The sequence below is a fragment of the Alligator mississippiensis genome, chromosome 6 (assembly GCF_030867095.1).
Source record: "Alligator mississippiensis isolate rAllMis1 chromosome 6, rAllMis1, whole genome shotgun sequence".
In the NCBI taxonomy this organism is placed as follows: domain Eukaryota; kingdom Metazoa; phylum Chordata; order Crocodylia; family Alligatoridae; genus Alligator; species Alligator mississippiensis.
In genome coordinates this window covers 98,198,457-98,217,295 of record NC_081829.1, presented here as the reverse complement: position 1 = coordinate 98,217,295, position 18,839 = coordinate 98,198,457, and the positions used below count along the sequence as shown (strand labels likewise).

Genomic DNA, 18,839 nt, shown 5'->3' with positions numbered 1-18,839 from the left:
AGAGCCTGCTGAAAGGTAGGCTGGAGAGGCTTTTTGCACGAATTAGTGCTAGATAGGGAGCGTCCTGACCTGCAATCAGGGGTCAGACACTGCACACCCCAAAAGGCAAGGGGTGGAGCCCACCTCTTATCACAGCCTGGTGCACAAAGGGCAAGGCACTTTGGGGCGTGCTCAGACGACCTCCCGGGACCCTACCAGGCAGCATCCCTTCTCGAGGCGGACCCTGTGAAACGTGCACGAGCCCAGGGAGGCAGCATTTGCCTGCTCTGGCTCTCAGCCTTTGCCTCTGTACGTACTGCGAGCACAAACCGTAACCACACAACACGCCTCACCTCGGGGTCAGCTGCTCTAAATGTTCAGACCTTTCAGGACCCAACAGTGCAGTCTCTTACCATTACCATTTGCATTCGCCACTGTCTTGTACAGACACATGACAGACCCCCCTTTCCCACTGCTCTTGGGCTGGTTGTCTTTCTGGAGCTCAGTGTTTAAAGTCTGTTAATCGGGCCGCAGCGTGTCTCTCTGGAATCCAAGAAGCCCCAACTCCACAGCGGGACAGGCTGGGAGCCATGTCTCAATCCAAGTACCAAACTCCTGTCCAGACGTGGGCTGGGGGCAGTGACGGAGAAATAAGTGGTGGGTTGATTCAAAAGGACTTGACCACATTCCTATCAATGAAGCTGGACAAACCATTTCACTGGTAATTTGTTTTGGGGAGGGGTTTTAATGAAAAATGGCCTTCTTGCTGAAGAAATGAATGGTGGAAAATTCTCTTTTTAAGTTTCCCAGTTTAAAAAATATATCAAAACCTGGAATCATTTTTCAGGTTTCTGTTCCCTCCCAGTTTCTCCCCCCATTCCTTCATCTCATGGAAGGAAATGAAAAAGAAGGGACTGTTTGAAGGGGAGAGGGGCTGGGAGGCAGATGCGGCAAGAAGGGGTCCAAAATGCTTGTTTTCATAGGGTAAAAAACACGAAACCTCACATGCAAACACACAGAATTTTGAACAAAAAACGTTTAAGTATTCAAGTATTTGGGAAAATTAACTGCACAATTTCTCATCCAGCTCTACTAAGGCAATTTTGCCATTTCCTTCCATGGACCTGCACATCTTCCTAGCAGACAAATAAGTCCTCTCTGAACTAACCCAGCTTCGACACTACCTCCTATTCCTCAGCAGTGCGCTTGGTGCTATGAAGCCACTGCCTGGAGAGTTTGGGACTGCAGAGAGAAGAGAAAATAGAAAGAGAAAGGGGATTGTGGAGGCAGGGGAGAAAGATTGAACGCTGTCCTGCCATTGAACACAACGCAGACACTCGCAGCACAGGGCTCCTCACTCTGACACATTCCCCACTTTAAATGTTAGCCAAGGCATTAGGACTCTGTGGGCTCAGCCAAACAGCAACAGGTAGCTGGAGTTTCCAAAGCAAGGGCTAGCGATCTGTAGCGCTATAATCTTTCCAGAATAGTTAGTGCAGAGGGGCCCATCATCCCCACCGCTGCACAAAGCCAAACAAATTAATCTCGCCCCCACTTCACTGTGGGTAAACTGAGGCACTGATGATGCGAAAAGCAGGGTCACGTATTTGCTGGTATGCGGATTCTGACAGCACCTAAACATGGGGTGGATGCATAGTGGTACAGGCAGAAAAATCCCACATCTTCCCCTAACAGACACTGCGCTGGATGCAGTAAACAGAGGTAACAAGTGGCAGCGAGGGAGGAGGAATGAGAACAGCTGCAGCACTCAGCTTCGCACAGCGTTCAGGGGTCCTGCCCTGCAGTCTCTGCCTCTAACCACTCCTTCCCCAGAGCAGGAAACCTGTCTCTCAAATCCCTGCTCTACCCACTAGAAAATACCCCAGAGCTCTGTAATCAGGACCCCTGCTTCCCTCATCTAACACTGGCCACAGCCTCCCAGGCGCCTGCTATGACCACTATCAACGCTCCCAGTTAGTGCTGGGAACTACTGTACCCAGGTGTCCCGACTCCCAAACCTGGCTGTAACCACTACAGAACATGCTTTCCAGTTGCTAAAGTACATGATTCACACAAACACCACATGGGCATCCACTTCAGCCTTAGTCATCAGCTATACTATGTGATCTGCTTTCATTAGCAATGCAATCTCTAGGTGGGACCTCGTGAGTCAGTCTCTTACCAACTTTCTTTCATTGGAAAAAGGTGCCCTGTATTTTTTTTACATCTGAAATCGTACACCTTATATCATGAAAAGCCCAACCATGATACCAAGAGGTTTGCATACGTGCTGCCTTCTTCCTTGTACAACCCAACTTGGGGACACGTCAACAGCCTTCAAACTTCAGTGAGAGTTTAGGGCACTCAGCACCGTGTCAGCAGATGCATGCTGCACTTGGCAGGATCAGGCCCATAATAAGCAAGGAAGATTATGGTCTTAAATGCAAACCACTTTCTTGTGACTTTTTAATTAAGACAGTTCCCAGCCAGGTATTTATTTCAATAACCTTCAGCTTGGTCTGCAGAAATACCATCTGTATTCTAATTATGGCAGCTAGTTTATTTAACAAGAGCTTGACATTGTTTGACATTTCACTATGTTGCTCTTTCAAGCAGCTTGTTCCCTTACAAAGCTGCAGCCCTGGTACATCAAAGAAGGGATCTCCAGCAGTTAAAAGGGGCAGAGAGCAGGGGAGGGAGAGCAAATCGATGGGAAAAGCAGAACCAACTTTGCAGCTATTCTTTCCCCACACTACAGAGGCGCATCGGATTCTGGCAGCGTCTCCATTTGGGACGCAGAGTCTGAACCAAGTTTGCTTTCCCCAGTTTTATTTTTCCCTTGTGGAACTACAGCCACACCCCACCTGAGAGTTTACTGAGGATGGGAGAGGTAATGCTGTTGCACTGGCAGGCAAGGTGGTCTATAATCCTCTGCAATCATTCCTAAGCATTGCACACACCACCTGAGTGCAAGAAGATTTGGGGGATTACTGATGGACATCCCCTGTGGAGTGTCTGAGGGTAAAGTAAAATAAACCGGCCGATGCCTGCAGCTCCCGGATGATGGACTGCAATCTGCAGGGGTGGATATGAACCTGTGTCGTAAGCAGCACCAACTTGCCCATCTGTACTCTCCTTCCTGGCAGATCCCTACACAAGGTGGGGTAGGAAGCATTATTATCCCAATCTGACCCCAGGGGAAATGGAGGTACAGGGACTCCGAGTTCCTAGCCCAAGGGCACGTAGCGAGTCAGCGGTGCAGAACCAAGATTTCCCCTGAACGCCTCCATCCTGTGCTCTAGACCAGGGCTGTGCAACTGGTGGCCCGCAGGCCGTGGGAGTCCCTTGCAGGCAATGCAGGCCCTCCATCTGTAGGAAATAGGCCTTTTATGGAGGGAAGAAACTAGACACAGCCTGAAAGCACAGCAGCTTTTCTAAAGGGCCGTGGAGTCTCCTGGATGGTCTGTGTTGTCACACAGTGGCTTCAGTGCTCACGTGATGTATTTACACAGGGCTGTTCCAGGTCCCTGCTTCCCTGGCAACCACACAGCTGTTCTCAATGCACATCTGCAGCAGCTGCCCGGCCTCAGAAATATGACTGTGATGACCATGTGTTCCTAGATAGATCTCATCCCTCCCATAACAGTTCTGATTTATTTTTGCTTTATGGTCCCTGGTAGGAATAGGCAGGAGCCCGTCTCTATGACTCAAAGCAGAGAGAGCTTTTTAATGGGCTTAAAAAACAACAGCACTTCTGCAAGTCAGTGCAGCGAGACAAACTTCCAAACGATGGCCAAACTCAGCATGTGAAACAGCAGAAAGCTGGTTTTGAATGAGCTATGCAATGGCAAGCCATGATCTGGGTCTGGTCTTCCCAGTGCCACCCTCCCGCTTCCCCTGTGACCTCTGGTGGAAGCAGTTGTGTAAAATATGGGCTGAAAGGATGTTTATTAGATTGTTTTACTCAGCATCACACAAATCACTATACCCTGGGCATCACATCAGGACACTGGCCACCACTGTCCCCTTGCTTCACCTGTGGCAAGGGAGGGTGTTATGTCTTGTGGCTGTCAGGGCTGACTGTGTAGTTTTGCTAGCAGGATAGACAACTGATGTGTATAGGATGTTTTGGATAGGGATAATCCTGCCTCAGGGAAGGGGTTGGATTAGATGACCTCGAAAGATCCCTTCCAGCCCTACTTCTCTATGATCTCATGTCAACTCCCTTTTCTCTTCGGGAGATGTGAGAACAGTAATTACTCACCCTTTGAGAAGTGTCCTCCAAACCATGCAGGCTGACAAAGAAGACAAGGTGTCTTGCTCTATGGAGCCTGGTGTCCTGACTCCTGTCAAACCGCTCCTCACTGCCAAGAGCCCCACTGAATTGAAATGTGGATGCTCGTGGATGCTGCCTGACCTGAATCAGGACATTCAAACTTGGTCCTAAACAGACACCACCATGATGAAGCTGGGGCTAATTACTGCACATGGAGGCCTAAGTACAATGGGTTGGTGTTTGGGAGCTTAGTGGAAGCAAGGGTGAGCCCTAAGCACAAAGGGAGGCATGGGGGAGACTGGGTGGTGAAGCAGGAGAAGGAAGCACGTGGAGTGGGGTTTTGTTGGTGGAGCAAAGGGGAGATAACATGAACTGAGGGCAGAGGTGGATGCAGAAGCCCTGCTATCTCAGGTCCCCTCATCTTTTCCAAGTTCCCCTGAGAGCAGTAGGAAATGTCATCTCCACGTCTTTGGCCATGGCAGGCCCAATTCTGCCTTCTGTCACAGATGAAGAACAGCCTGGACCTCCGTGGGAGCTGCATGGGCATGCCGGAAGACTGAACCAGGCCTCACATGGAAACATGAGCAGGCAAGCACCTGGTGTTTGGCCCATGCGTGTTCTCTGGTTTGGATTTGCCCTGACCTCATCCCGTACGGCAGCTTCGCCCTTTGGCTCCGACACCTTTGTTGAGGTTACGGATTTCCAGAGGCAGAATCCTCAACCCGCTACCAGGCAGAAAACTGCCCAAGTTCAAACCCACCTACTCTACACCAAACATCAGGACCAAACTCTAGTGCCCAGTGAACCTTACATTAGCTTGCAGTGTCCTGCTAACCATAGCCTTCCTAATGTTTTCTTTGCTTTTTTCTTTACGCCCCCAAAGAACACTGTTGTACTCACCCCCTTTTACCACCATAAAATATTCCTTCACCTAGTATTTATACTCATCCCATCCCCTTCCCTGCAGTGGCTTGTGACAGAAAAATGGCAGGCCTCATTTGTAACACAGATAAGAAGAATAGTTAATAAGACTATTAACCACAGACAGATCCTGTAGTTCCCCCTAACTCTCTAACCACCAGAGAGGCTGGGCTACCTTAGCATCACTTGTCATATAGTGCACTCTGTGTTGCCTTTCACCTTCTTATTCAACACCACCAGCCAAGCGTTACCTGGTAGAAAGGGGATGATTCTCTGTTTAGGGTCCTTCTGCCCTCCTTCGATGGGGAACTTGTCCAGCAGCTGCATCTGCAATAGGAACAGAACACACGTTTGAGACTAACTTAAGGCTGCTCCTTCCTTGGCTCCTTATTTAGCTGCATAGGTTATTTCTTGGAGCGTGTGTGGCTTTAAAGAGGATCAAGCAAGCAAATACATGGCTGGAACAATGGTGACGGAGTCCAAGGGAACGTGCACATCAAAAGGTACGGCACAGAACAGGCCGATGGAGGGAAGGCAGGTTCCTGCATGATGGACAACAGCGAGGGCAGGCCCATGTCTCTGTGATTCTAAAATTGGGTGCTCAAAACAAATGCTTTGTCTCTAATCCATGTTCTGCCCCCAGGTTGGGGGAAAGCACAATTCTGCCTCCCCCTTGCTCCCTTCCAGACAGACCACCCACCTCGCTGGTACTGCTGTTCAGAAACAGGCACTGGGGTGTTTAACAAAACACCAAATCCGTCTTCTTGTTGGCAGAGCTCTTCCCTCTACCCTGCTCAAAGGCAGAGCACTGCTGCTTCCCTGGCACCGGCTTTCTGGAAATGCTTTCCATGTCACAGCCACAGCCCGGGGGGGACAGCAGTGGAGACACACCAGCAGGGAAGGTGCCCGTGGAATATGCCCAGACCCCGGCTAAAGGAATAACACTCGGTGGGATGGGAGAGGGTAGAAGACATTCATACAAGACGCAATGCAAGCATGCCTAGAGCTGTTCTTGGAGGACACCGACCTGTGGCTTAGGGACCACAGAGGTTTCCCTCTTGAGCTGCTGCCTCTTGGCACGCACCTGAGTTTCACCCGCATGAAAATTCGACTGTAAATTAGGACTAAGGAAAAACTGACCAGTGAGCACACAGCATATAATTATCCTATTATTACTATTATAGAAGAGTAGTGATACTAATAATGTCGTCATCCTCCTCACCATCACGCTCATTATGGCACTGCCTTTGGCCCAATCGAGGCCAGGATGCTAGATGATACACTGACGCAGAGCAGCAGTCGATCCCTGCCCAAAATGCTCACAGGATGCCCTAAAACTACATGGAGTTTGCAGAAAAAGCCTCTGTAAAGGATACAAGTTTTTTTAGGGGTTTTTTTTTTAAGAAATGTTTTGTGATCCAAGCCAAATCAAGTCCAAATCCGTGAGTCAGTCCAGAACCGTAAGTGGCCCTACAACTGGCAAACATCCTCCGCCCCTACCAGGGGCTTCAGATATTTCCACCGTCTTTTGGCAGGCATCCTACACGCAGGCCCACGCCTGGAGGCTTGGGGTTTGGATGCCCCCAAGTTTCGCCTGCCCCCAGCCATATGGCCACAGGAGCAAGCTAGGGAGGATCCTCCCATGTCCATAAAGCGGGCTTTACGCCCCAACATCTCGGCGGGTAGGAAACCACGCCAGAAGAACAGTTATCCCCTGGGCTCTTAAGGAAATCTGCCTTCATGGACCACAAGTTGCACTCCTCAGCCTTACAGCTTCATTTCAGAGGCCTCCTCCTCAGAGCAAGATCTGCCACATCCTCTTCCACAATGAGAATGGGGAATACAACCACAACCGACCCCGAGGGCTACCCTAGCCCAGCAGCACCTCTCTGCCTTAGGAAAGTCTCCAAGGCAAGGTCTCCCTTGCTAACCATGGCCCAGCCACGACGGCAGGAGAACCAACAAGGCAGGGAGTTGCATTCACCTTCCCAAAAGCCTCCTTTCCCCAGCAACCACCCTGTGCCTTCTCAACTTTAACTCAGCTTACAACGGCCCCAAAACACGTACACTGTGGTACATGGCCTTTTAGCTTTCTCCCATGCTTGGGACACACAATGAAACCAGTCGTTGGGCTCCTTGTCATCTCCGTCATTCCACACAAACACCCTTGAAGTCCTCAGGGTACGGGGTACCCGATGCATCTTACACGACTCAACTATGTCCCGGGAACTGAACCCACACACCGATCAACACAAATATCTTAAATGGCAGCTATACTCAAGGGCACTTTCCATTAACATCCCATATTGACAGATGACAGGACAAGGAGCAATGGGCTCAAGCTGCAGCAAGGGAGGCTTAGGTTGGATATTAGGAAAAACTCTCTCACGAGGAGGGTGGTGAAGCACTGGGACAGGTTACCCGGGGAGGTGGTGCAGTCTCCATCCTTGGAGGTGTTTAAGACCCAGGTAGACAAAGCCCTGGCTGGGACGATGCAGCTGAGGCTGGTCCTGCTCTGAGCAGGGGGTTGGATAGATGTGACCTCCTGGGGGCCCTCCCAACCCTCATTTTCTGAGTCTATGTATTAAAGTGATACGTGTCCAGCCAATAAAGGGGTTTGCACTACCTCAGCAAATTGCATTTAAAAAAAAATAAAGAAGTTTGGCAACATGATTTAAAAAAAAAAAAATCAAGCTTTTACATAGATGCTTCTGTCCTTTAGCTACACGGAGCACCTGTGGCAGCGCAGCAAACCAAAGCGCAAGAGGAAACGCAGGAGTGGAACGAACATCTGCGCCGGGGAAAAGCTCATGAGATCCCACGCTTCCCCGACGGAGAGACAGCTGGTAAATAAACAGACTGTCATGTTAAAGGTTGAGAGAGGAGCTGCTTTTCTACCTATGAAGACTTTTTCTTTTTCTTTTTTTTGAAACAGGAAATGTTGCTTTCTCGTAGGTACAGCTAGCTCTGAGCACCTGAGGGAAGACATGGGGAGCAGCTTTGTTCGGGGTGGGGGAGACCCACTACGGGATTTCAAGTTTTGCTGTTGCGACACTTTTCGTCAGGAAGATGCTTCTCATTTTACTCCAGATTGACTGACTCAAGCTGGAGCTGATACAGGCCAATTCCCAGGGTTATTCTTGGAGTTAGATGCACTTGGCTAATACAGGCCTTTGCAAACCACATCAAGAGGGTCACAACATGTATAACTTAGCACTATTTATCTAAAGGGCGGGTATCAGCAAAACAGATACGATAAACTACAGCTGGACAAGGCTGGCTAAGCTTTCCTAGCCTATGTTTTCCTCCCAAGCTCTTGCTTCTGCTGCGGAGAGCTCTTGATTATGGTGGGATGGAGTTAAACACACACAGTGTGAATGGCTCCTTGAGATCCACCTTTGTGCAGGGTTTATACAGTCGCAGTAACTCCTAATGCATCCCAAGCTCATGCCAGAGATGAGAGGGGAGGCGAGAGGTGGTTGTTAGGTAAGGCGGAGAGAACGAGGAGTGCCATACCCTCACCCCCTTCCCAACCGATTGCTCTCGTTCTTGATCGAGGATGCACACGTCCATCTCCACGTGGGTGAATGTTAATGAGACGGTGGGGAAAATGCCAATGCGATGGAGGAAGCTGGAGGAGAAAGGGACTGTTAGCCCTCCAATGCAGGGAGCATGTTTGGGACATTAAAAGCAAATGATGACAGGAGCCTGGGGTCTCATCTGCTCTTCCCTGCACCCAGTGCTATCATTTGAAACCTGTGCAAACAAACTGGATACAGGAGCTACCAAGCCACAACTGTGCACGCACATGTGTAAATCCACTCTACTTGCCTGGCACGAGAGGGGACGGCGGGTACAGCATGAAAGTCAGCAAACTCAGAAACCCACAGCTCTGCAGCAAACCCAACAGCAAACATCAGAGATGGACCAGATCTAAGCACTCCAGAGGAGTTCAAACCCTGCAGCTCGGCACATCTCTGTTTAGAAGGGCCAAGATCCTCCACAGTCGCTTTCTTCCAGGAGCTGGGCCTTGAAGGGACAATGCCAAATATTGTGAGAGTTGGCAACACTGAACTCCTTTTTCCCATCCCTGCTGCGCCACTGGGTTTCATCGTGGTTGCATTCAGTAGCAAAATTTACCCCTCTGCAAGGTTACTCATGCTGGTGAACATTATTCACACAATCCCATTCGTTTTAACAAGATTATTTGTACATGTATCAGTTCACCAGGCTGAATCAGAGGGTCATTTTCCGGACCAGGATGTTTGTCCCTACCCCTCTAAGTGCTCAGAGCACAGCTGCAGGGTAAGGGCACTCAGTGCACAGCGCTTAGGAAGTCCATTAGGACATTCGAAATGGTTCCAAGAAGTAGAGCCTGGAGTAGTGGCTTTGCTGGTGAATTAACTGCGGACTCGCATATGTTGTGTCAAGAACTGGAGCGAAGTGTGTGTTTATTCAGCATGACTCCATCTGCTCCAGGAGAGTGGGTGGGAAGCTGATTTCCCTGTTTCCATATACACTCCCTGTTTCCAAACGGATCCCCCACCCAGATGACACCGTGTCATGCTAATGGATTCCTCTCCACTCATGTGATTGATCATAGCTGGGGGTGCAGCAATGGGATTCGAAGTCTCCTACCGCTCTTTGTACCAATTTATTACTAAAGCTAACAAACGAAGAATACACACACACACAATTACTAAAGCTAACAAACTGAGGATAGATAGATAGATAGATAGATAGATAGATAGATAGATAGATAGATAGATAGATAGATAGATAGATAGATAGATAGATAATCTTCAGTTTGTTAGCTTTAGTAATAGTATATATATATCTATAGTAATAGATAGATATAGATATATATAATAGATATATGTAATAGATAGATATAGATATATGAGCCATTCCAGCCAAAGATGTTTTGTGGATCCCCCATTGTTTTTCAAAAATATAGCTCAAACTCACCTTTTCTACTTTGCCTACAAACCTGATACCAACCTTCATGTCTCTTTTAGCCCTCCATCCCTTCTTTTTCTCCTACTCTGTCCCCTGGCATTGCCTTTTCCTACCCCAGTGCACTCAGTCATGCGCAGTGCAACCTCTCAAAAAATTCAGCAGTCCTAGAAGAGGAAAATCATGAAGATCTACCATCCATTTCCAGGGAAAATAGCAGCAAGCATCCCAGTTGCAAAGCAGAGCCTGAGGACATGATGTCAATGCATCTTAATGCTTCAGAAGCCAGAAGGCAAAGAAAAATAATCCAGCTGTGTTTATGATTTCTTACCATCTCAGCATTTCATGGGGTGTGGGGGGGCTGGCTATTGATTGTTGGAGTGAGCAATAGCAGAGCTGGCTCTGTGTGTCAGTAGCTAATGAAAGTGCAATTCAGGCTAGGAGGTCATCCCAGTGCAACTGGGCTCAAGGCCTCAGGACTCGGTGACCGAGTGTAAACAGAGCTCTCAGGTGATACTGAGACCATACAGCTGTGCTACATGTACGACACAGCTCCGCTGCATGAACTCCTTTTGGCTGGAGCTGATTCAACATGGGTGCATACCTATGCTGTCTGTGCAATAAGAGCGATTCTGTATATGGGCAGTAAGAGTGATTCTGCTGATTTCCTCAATAACAAGTAAAATGTACCTTCCCTCTGCTTTAGATCTTGCCCACAAACCTCATACCTGCCTCCGCTTTAGATCTCCTTTCATCTATGCAAGCACCTCCATGCGGGAAAGGATGCACATCCTCACACGAATCCCCAGAGAGAGAGAATGAATGCAATCCTGTGAGCCTTGAACTGCTCACGTTTCTCTCATCTGCCCCATTTTTTTAAGCTAGCAGCTTAGCTCAGAAACCCCTTGCCAATGGACTCTGAAAATGCAATAAATAGAGCCCTGTCTGCTCTGCGACGGGCACCAGCTGGTTAAAAAACAAACATCTTTAACTCTGGCACTAGTAACACCTCACCTGATTCAAAACTAAGAAGCATTACTAATTTTGCTGAATATTTATTAGCTGCATTTCTCTTGGCTTGGATAGGCTTTCCAAGACAGACACAACTCGGGAGCTTCTGCGTTAGCTTTCAGTGGGTGCAGCTATACGAGACATTTATTGTGGAGTAGACTAATTAGCTCTGCAGTAAATGTCTTGTATCTACACATGCGGCCCTATTAGGCCACAGGAAACTAATTACCTTTGCAGCGGGATAGTGCCTGTACATACAAGTACTACCCCGCTGCAGAGTGTTTTCATGCGCAGCAGTGCATGTGTAGATGCTGCCCTGGCTGGCTGGGGCACAAGGGTGTTTCAGTGTGCAGGCTGCCTGCTGGCTAGCCCCACACTGGAGGACCCTTGTGCCCCAGCCAGCCCCTCCACAGCATGTTGAGCCAGGTCGGAGCAGCCCCGAGCTGACCCCCCTGGCTCCCTGCCAGCCAGGATCACTCTGGTTCAGCTCAACGTACTACAGTCCCGAGTGCACATTCAAATGGCGTGCCTGGAAGCAATAAACTCTGGGCCGGCGTTTATTGCTGCATGATAATAGCACATTTAGATGCACCTAGTAAGTAGCCGGCTTTTATCCTGGTTAAGCTATCCACTAGGAGGCAAAAGGAATATGTACACCACGGATTCTCAACCAGCATGCCACAGCACCCTGGGGTGCCAAGAGATCCTTTTATAGGTGCTATAGGGTGCCACACAAAATTAACACTGTTAAGTGTGCAAACACCTACATGCGATTCAAAAAATAAACCCACAGATGTCACATAGAGAGCCATCGCATCAAAAACATTTGGACCTGTTGGGGTCTTCCAGCGCACTTTGCAGCAGGGGAATTGCTCTATTATTTTTCCATAGTCAAAAAACAAATTAATGGAAGATAGGATGCAGTGCACCCTCACCAAGTCTGCGGATGACACCAAGCTGGGGGAAGTAGTGGATACGCTGGAGGGGAGGGCTAGGATTCACAGCGACCTAGATGAATCGGAGGATTGGATCAAAAGAAATCTCCTGAGGTTCAACAAAGACAAGTGCAAAGTCCTGCACTGAGGAGGGAGCAATCCCCTGCACCGGTGCAGGCTGGGTGCGACGGGCTGGGCAGCAGCTCTGCAGACAAGGACCTGGGGGGACAGGGGACAAGAACCTGAACAGGAGCCAGCAGTGCGCCCTTGGTGCCAACAAGGCTAATAGCATCCTGGGCTGCATTGGTAGGAGCGGTGCCAGCAGATGGACGGCAGTGATCCTTCCCCTCTATTCAGCACTGGGGAGGCCACATCTGGAGTCCGGTGTCCAGATGTGGGCCCCCATGACAGAAAGGATGTGGGCAGATTGGAGAGAGTCCAACAGAGGACAATGAAAATGGTTGGGGGGCTGGGAGACAGGACTGGTGAAGACAGGCTGAGGGACCTGGGCTTATTTTGTCAGGAGAAGAGAAGACGGAGGGGGACTGAATAGCAGCCTTCAGCTCCCTGCAGGGGGGTTGCAAAGAGGATGGAGCTGGACTTGTTAATCTGTTTTTAGAATGTCTCTTGGTCTTGGGTTTTCAAACTCTGGGGACAAATCTAGCCCTCTACAACTAAGACACATTCAGCACCTCTTAGGTTGCAGATTCTATCTACATTGCCCTCTTGGTCATTAATCTCCTCCAAAGAACTACCTTTTCCAGATCCCTTCTGATCCCCCCATCAGGGTATCCTTGCGATCTCGTGTGATAGCACCTGTCTTCTTGCTGATTTCTTTATAACCACATGCTGACTTCCTTACACTGCAGATAAAATCACGGCTGCCCACTCGGGTGGTTTTGCGAGTGCGAGAGGTTAACTTTAATGCCGAAAACCCCAGAGAACGGCTCTTTTACTCAAATCGATCCATTGGCAAATTGTACCGTGCCAGCTGGTGCGACACAAGGAGGTGAGATTCCAGCCTTTTGCACAGCGACAGTCGCTCACTCGGCACAACGCTGTTCTTTTCAATTGAAAGTGATGCATGAAAAAAATTGCCTGTTGACGAGCCATGACATTAATTAGGCTTAAACAGCTCGTGGCCTAGTGTTTCTAGCACTTCCCTGTGAAGTGGAGATGTAGGGGGTTGAACCTGCTCAGACAGGGAAGAGCCTAGCACCCAGGTTTCCTACATGCTGGGCCTTTGCTGAAACCACTAGGCTACCAGGCAAAACAGGGGCAGCAGCACCACCAATATTATCACATCAGATATCACATCATACATATCAGAGGGATGCAAAACTCCCCGCAGTAACCAGTAACACAATGCTGCCATCAGGTGTAACCATATCAGGTAGCCAGTGACGCCACTGTTACGTCAGCCTACCCCACACTGGATCAGCGAGTGAATTCAACCTCCAAGATGCTGCAGTGACTGGCTTTACTCTTTTCTTAACAGGAAGAAAAATTAAAAAAACAAAAACTCTGCCTGGTTTCCGGCTGACGAGACTGACAATCCCAGGACCGGGCTCCGTTCTGAATTAAACAGGGGGGAAAATGCACAGGGAGGTCAAACATAGGGAGGAACGTGCATGTAAAGCACAGGGAGCAGACACGTAAAGGATGGCGTCATCCTCAAGGGAAAACGCATCGCTCACAGCTGCAAACTGACCACCGGGAATCTTGGAAATCTTTCAAGCTGTGCAGCATCCAACTGAAAGGGCTGGGATGGGGGGCTCCGTCTCCACCCGAACCCATCACAATCGGAGAACACCCAGTCCCAGCTAAGATGGCTTTTATCCGTCATACAGAAAAGTGACTTAGGCCTCGTGTATGGCAGAGATTCTTTCACTGTAGCCGCTCATCCAGAAGCAGCTTCTCAGGAAGAGCGCACTGAGCTGTCCAAGCAATTAGCAAAAGCATCACAGGGACAGAGCCCTTTCTAACTCAGACATGCGACAACCTGGGCCAAAGTTATTTCATGCTTTTCTGTCCTCCTGACATGCTCCTATATAGTCTCAAAGGGCCTCAGAGTTTTCAGTACATTTATGCTCACGACACCACTGCAAATTCAGGCTGTTATAATCCCCAGGTTAGGAGACAGGAAGCTAAAAGATTTGCCCAAGGTCACAGAGGGAAGCTGTGGCAGAGCAGAGACCTGAACCAGGTCTCCTTAGAACCTAGCCAAGGGACCATCCTTCCTCTCTCCTCTTTTAAGGGTGAACTGGATTCCTGTAGCTAGAGTGTAAAGCATGGGGCAGAAGAAGGGCGGCCTGGGCTTCATAGCACAGGACCACATTCAGCCTGGAAAGTCTGTCAACCCAATTCAGCTGTGATGCAAACCAGTCTGTAAATACCAGGTTGTTCCCAGGGTAGTGACAAAGTGGGTGTGACAGACGAATCATGTCACGTCCACTGATTTGGCGTTTGGCATGGGAGAAGAATGAGTGTTGGCAGAGCCCAAGGGGCACGGGAGGAAAAGCTGCTAACCGGAGCCTGCCAGACCAAGTCACTCACCACAAAGGCATTCGGTGCTCCAGGAGCCCCAGCCCATAGACAGGCACAACTTCCACCGCTGGCAGGGGCGGCTGCTTCTGCTAGTTACGGTAGGGCACACTTTGTGCCGACGTCGAGTCGCAACAGGGTGTGATCACTTTCTCTGCTCAGCTACGTTAGCGCCGAGTGAGGGGTCACGTCACCGAAATCACCGGGGGAGTTCACCAAGGGCTGCACCTGGCCCCGAATCAGCTCTGCTCCTCTCCCCGGTGCGTGCCAGGCTGCTAAGAGGTACCGTCACTGACACCGATTCTGTGACTGATCTCCATTTCCACCGCTGCAGCACTGGCCCCCCAACTCCCCTCCCGGTCACGCGTGCCAACCCAGGCTCGCTCCGCTGATTTCTATCCACTCATGCTGCAAAGACACGGGTGAAACTTTCAGCAAAGTGCGGCCGAGGGCCTTCTAGCTGGTGCCTTTGCTCAAAAACCAGTAACAACTGGTTACATCTGGCATGGAAATGAATGAAGGTATACTTCAAGGGTCTGGCTTGACAGGGGTGGAAATGCTACACCCTGTTTAATGGATCACACAGGTGCAGTGCGACCTGGCAGGTGTGAGGCTGGAGGGGTTCTCCTGCTAACTGTCCTCGCTAGGAAGCTGCAGCTGACGTTGCAAGGTACAAGGGCAAAGCACAACCTGGAGAGAAGCCTTAGTGCAAACCTCCTCCATGGGTCCAGTCGCCAGCTCCTCCTTGCCCTGGCGTGTGGTCTCTCTGCAATGAAGAGAGATGAATGACCCTTGCATTCACCCTTGATTCAAGAAGGCCAAGTCCACCATGGGCCTCAGGCTCTGATGTCACTCATCAGCTGGGATGCAGACCCACTGAATTTACATTCCCAAGACAATGACAGACTATGATCCGTAACCACCGGCCCCACAAATAAACAGCCTCGGGCTGGCGTAGCTCCATGGAAATCCAAGTCACATGGAAGCAATGCAAATACCCGCAGGGCTCAACGCTCTCATGAACCACTCACTTCAGCCTGCAGAGAGGCATTATGCTCCAAAGCACCTATGTGACTTAGGAGCCCAGCTCCCATTGTTTAAAGGTGATTTCAGCAAATAGGAGCCTCAGTCTCACTGAAAGTGAATGAGATTTGGGCTCAGAAGAAGAAGCAATGCTCCTCTGATTTAGGGCTCCTAAATCAGAACCTTTAAGCCAAGCTATAGAGGTCTGGATGAGCCTTCTGGATTTTTATTAGTCAGAATATACATTATGGTGGTACACTGGGCCTGCTGTTGGGATTGAGGCTCCTTATGCAGGGCACTACAAACACAAAGCCCCCAGAAAAGCCCTTCCTCCACAGGTTTGCAATTTAAAGACTAGCCCAATGGTTCTCAACTTTTTTTTAACTTTTTTCCCCTCCCCTTATGAGACATAAGGGCACCCCTTGGGAAATGCCAGCTCCTAGCTTTCACTCATTCCTCGACTACGGAAAAATAACAGAGCAATTCCTGTTACAAAGGACTCAGAAAGACCACAACGTGTTGACACTATAGATTCCTATTCGAAATCTCTGATTTTGCCTTCTGAACCGCGTGCAGGTGTTTGGAGACCCAATAGAGCTAATATTGCCTTGCACCCTTAAAAGGACCACAGGGCACTGTGGGGTGCCGCAGCACCCTGCTTGGGAATCACTGGATTAGGAAGTCCCAAAACCCTCCCCAGAAGAATCCCATTGTACAGATAACAGCTTGATTTCCATTGCTGACCGCAAGGCCTCTTCATGGGGTACAATGCAAACGGCAAAGAAGTCAAAGCGAGTTCATCAGGTCCAACAGGTATGGCTGGACACTTAGGAAATCTGCAGCGAAACACTGAAGAAAAACGGCTTCCAGCTGGCAATCAGGTGCCACAGGATGCCTTACAAAGAGGGTGGGGCGTCAGAAGGGCTGTGCTATTAATAACATGCTTTCTGGCTGCATAAATTTACACTCCAAACATTAAGCTGAGCCTGATTTTCAGGTTGGTTTGTTTTCATCCAGGTCTCTCTTCCTCGGGTCAGAAGATCCAGAGACCAAAACTGCTGAGCTGCTCAAAACAGAAGTTGCGCAGTCAAGACGGCCCTTAGACTCCTCAGCAAACCACCCCGGCTTCGGGAAGCTGCCACTCCTCCAGACGCTCCACGGCCAAAGTGGTGTAACAGAGTGGAGAAATTACTCTTAAACACAGCCAGGAATTACTACGTGGGGTTATGCTGGTTTAATCTAGTATTTAGAAACACACCTTGAGTTAAACCAGTGCAAATTCATGCGTGGACAGGGCCTTACTTCTGATTTACACTGCGGCAGGCAGCAACCAGATCTAGATGTGGACAAAGGAAAATTAAGCCTCTGCTTCCCTGATCATCACCTTCCCTAACACCTGTTAGCTCCACTTGATATAGTCTCCCATGGAAACCCTGGGTTACTTTCAGCTAACACTGAAAACAGAAAACAACAGCTTTGAGAAAACAGCACAGTTCATTTTGGCAATGCTGAAATGGTATCTCGTCAGCTCCCAATGGGGGTCAGGCTTCCCAAAGAAGTGCGATTCCAAGGAAGCCAGACCAGCCAAAGAAAATACCACCACCGATTTTAACTACAGACTGGGAAGAGACCCCTTTTCCCCCACCATAAAAGCCCAGAGCAGTTTTGCCTGGTGTTTTGTTCCAAACATGAGCATGTCCTGTCTTTGGGGTAATCCAGAAGGGCGTTCGGACAAAGACCCGCACAGCTTCAGTGCAGAGATGCAGCTGTACATGTAAGTGATATTCAGCTCTGAGCCTTATGGGAATTGCAGAAACCAGCCAGCAAGATGAGCATTTGCAAACAGTGCCGAGTCCCAGCTGCAAGTGTTTATCCCCCACCAGATCTGGGCGGGTTGCTACCATGTGTGGGTTCTGTGCTGCTCAGAACTGGCGCTGCCTTGTGCGGCGGGTTTGGGAAAACTCTCGAGGCTTGACTTTTACAGCACTGGCAGCTGGACTGCCCGAGTCATCAGGGGAGTGAATGGCAGGGAAGCAAGCTGACAGTGTTCTTCAGTTCAAGGTCTCACACCAGGGAGATGAGAATTTGCAAACAGGAAAGTAACAACAACTCTACACTCACTAACCAATTAAGCCACATTTTAGGTCCTTACCTAGCATTCGTCACACAAGTATCCTTAGCACCCAATCCCGCCGGTAGCCCCAGCCTGGTCCAGGTGTCATAATGAGAACACGCTTATTAAAGACTGGTCTGGTTTTCTGTTGCTGATCAGTGCATTCACTGCAACTCCTCTGTCTAAACAGCCAGATTAAGCAAAAATGAAATTATACCCTACCGCAGGCATGAAGGATGCCTGAATCCCAACTTTTTCTGCTCAAGCTATTGCTCCAGTACATAAAGTGTAAATTTGGAGCAGATCCAAACATGGATGTCCCCTTACAAAAAAGATGCTCTGGTTTGAAATCGGAGCTCCCAAACCGGGCACCAGAAGGCAGAACCCTGCAAGGAAACGTGGAGCTATTCTGCTGACTCGGCCTGGGTATAATTGTTCCTGGAGAGGTGGAAGGCTAGAAGTAAGTGCAAAACTGTCAGAGGGCTTTGTCACTTGAACAGAAGTGGAGTCACGCCTGGGGAAGCAGGTGAGTTTGGAGAGTAGCCATCCTGTGCACACACGGTTTGGAAGGGGGAGAGGGGAAGGGCAGACATACCAAGAGTCTCTATAGCAAACTATGCATGCTCCTTCATCACTCTGGAGTCTATCATTCAGACAGCCATTATTTAACCCTGCTCACTTTGCAAGAGGACCAGAGGGCTTGTGGTAAGCAACTGAAGCCATTTGGCTGAATATTAAAAGCATCCCTGGAAGCCTTTGGTAAAGCAGCTGCATCCTTTCACCCAGCTGATTTTTAAGCCATCCAGACACCATTAAGACATACTGTCAGCCCTTTCAAAGCCATCAGTAGATCCAGGTGGGACCAACTGCACACAGAGACATAAATGTGTGGGTCCAGAGATAAAAGCTGTGAGCTCGGTTCGGTGAAGTAAGCATGGCCTTGTCCATTCACATCAAATCAGGGTCTGGTTCTCTGTCTCCCCGACTGAGTTCCAGCCAGACTCCTGCCCTGGTATTCCTGGGAAGAGCCGAGCTGCTACCCAGGGGCTGGACCTCGTGTGCAATCTAACTGAGCAGGGAC

The 18,839-nt window shown here is 49.4% G+C and overlaps 1 protein-coding gene across 2 annotated transcripts in view; it reads right to left on the bottom strand.

Moving 5' to 3' along the window:
* SH3PXD2A (SH3 and PX domains 2A) overlaps positions 1-18,839 on the bottom strand; it is a 333,629-nt gene that overhangs the window by 212,873 nt on the left and 101,917 nt on the right. For both annotated transcript variants that reach the window (XM_019485993.2, XM_006273659.4), the window contains exon 4: positions 5,428-5,503. In XM_019485993.2, coding sequence (XP_019341538.1) covers positions 5,428-5,503 — 76 coding nt within the window. The remainder of the gene's footprint in view (positions 1-5,427; positions 5,504-18,839) is intronic.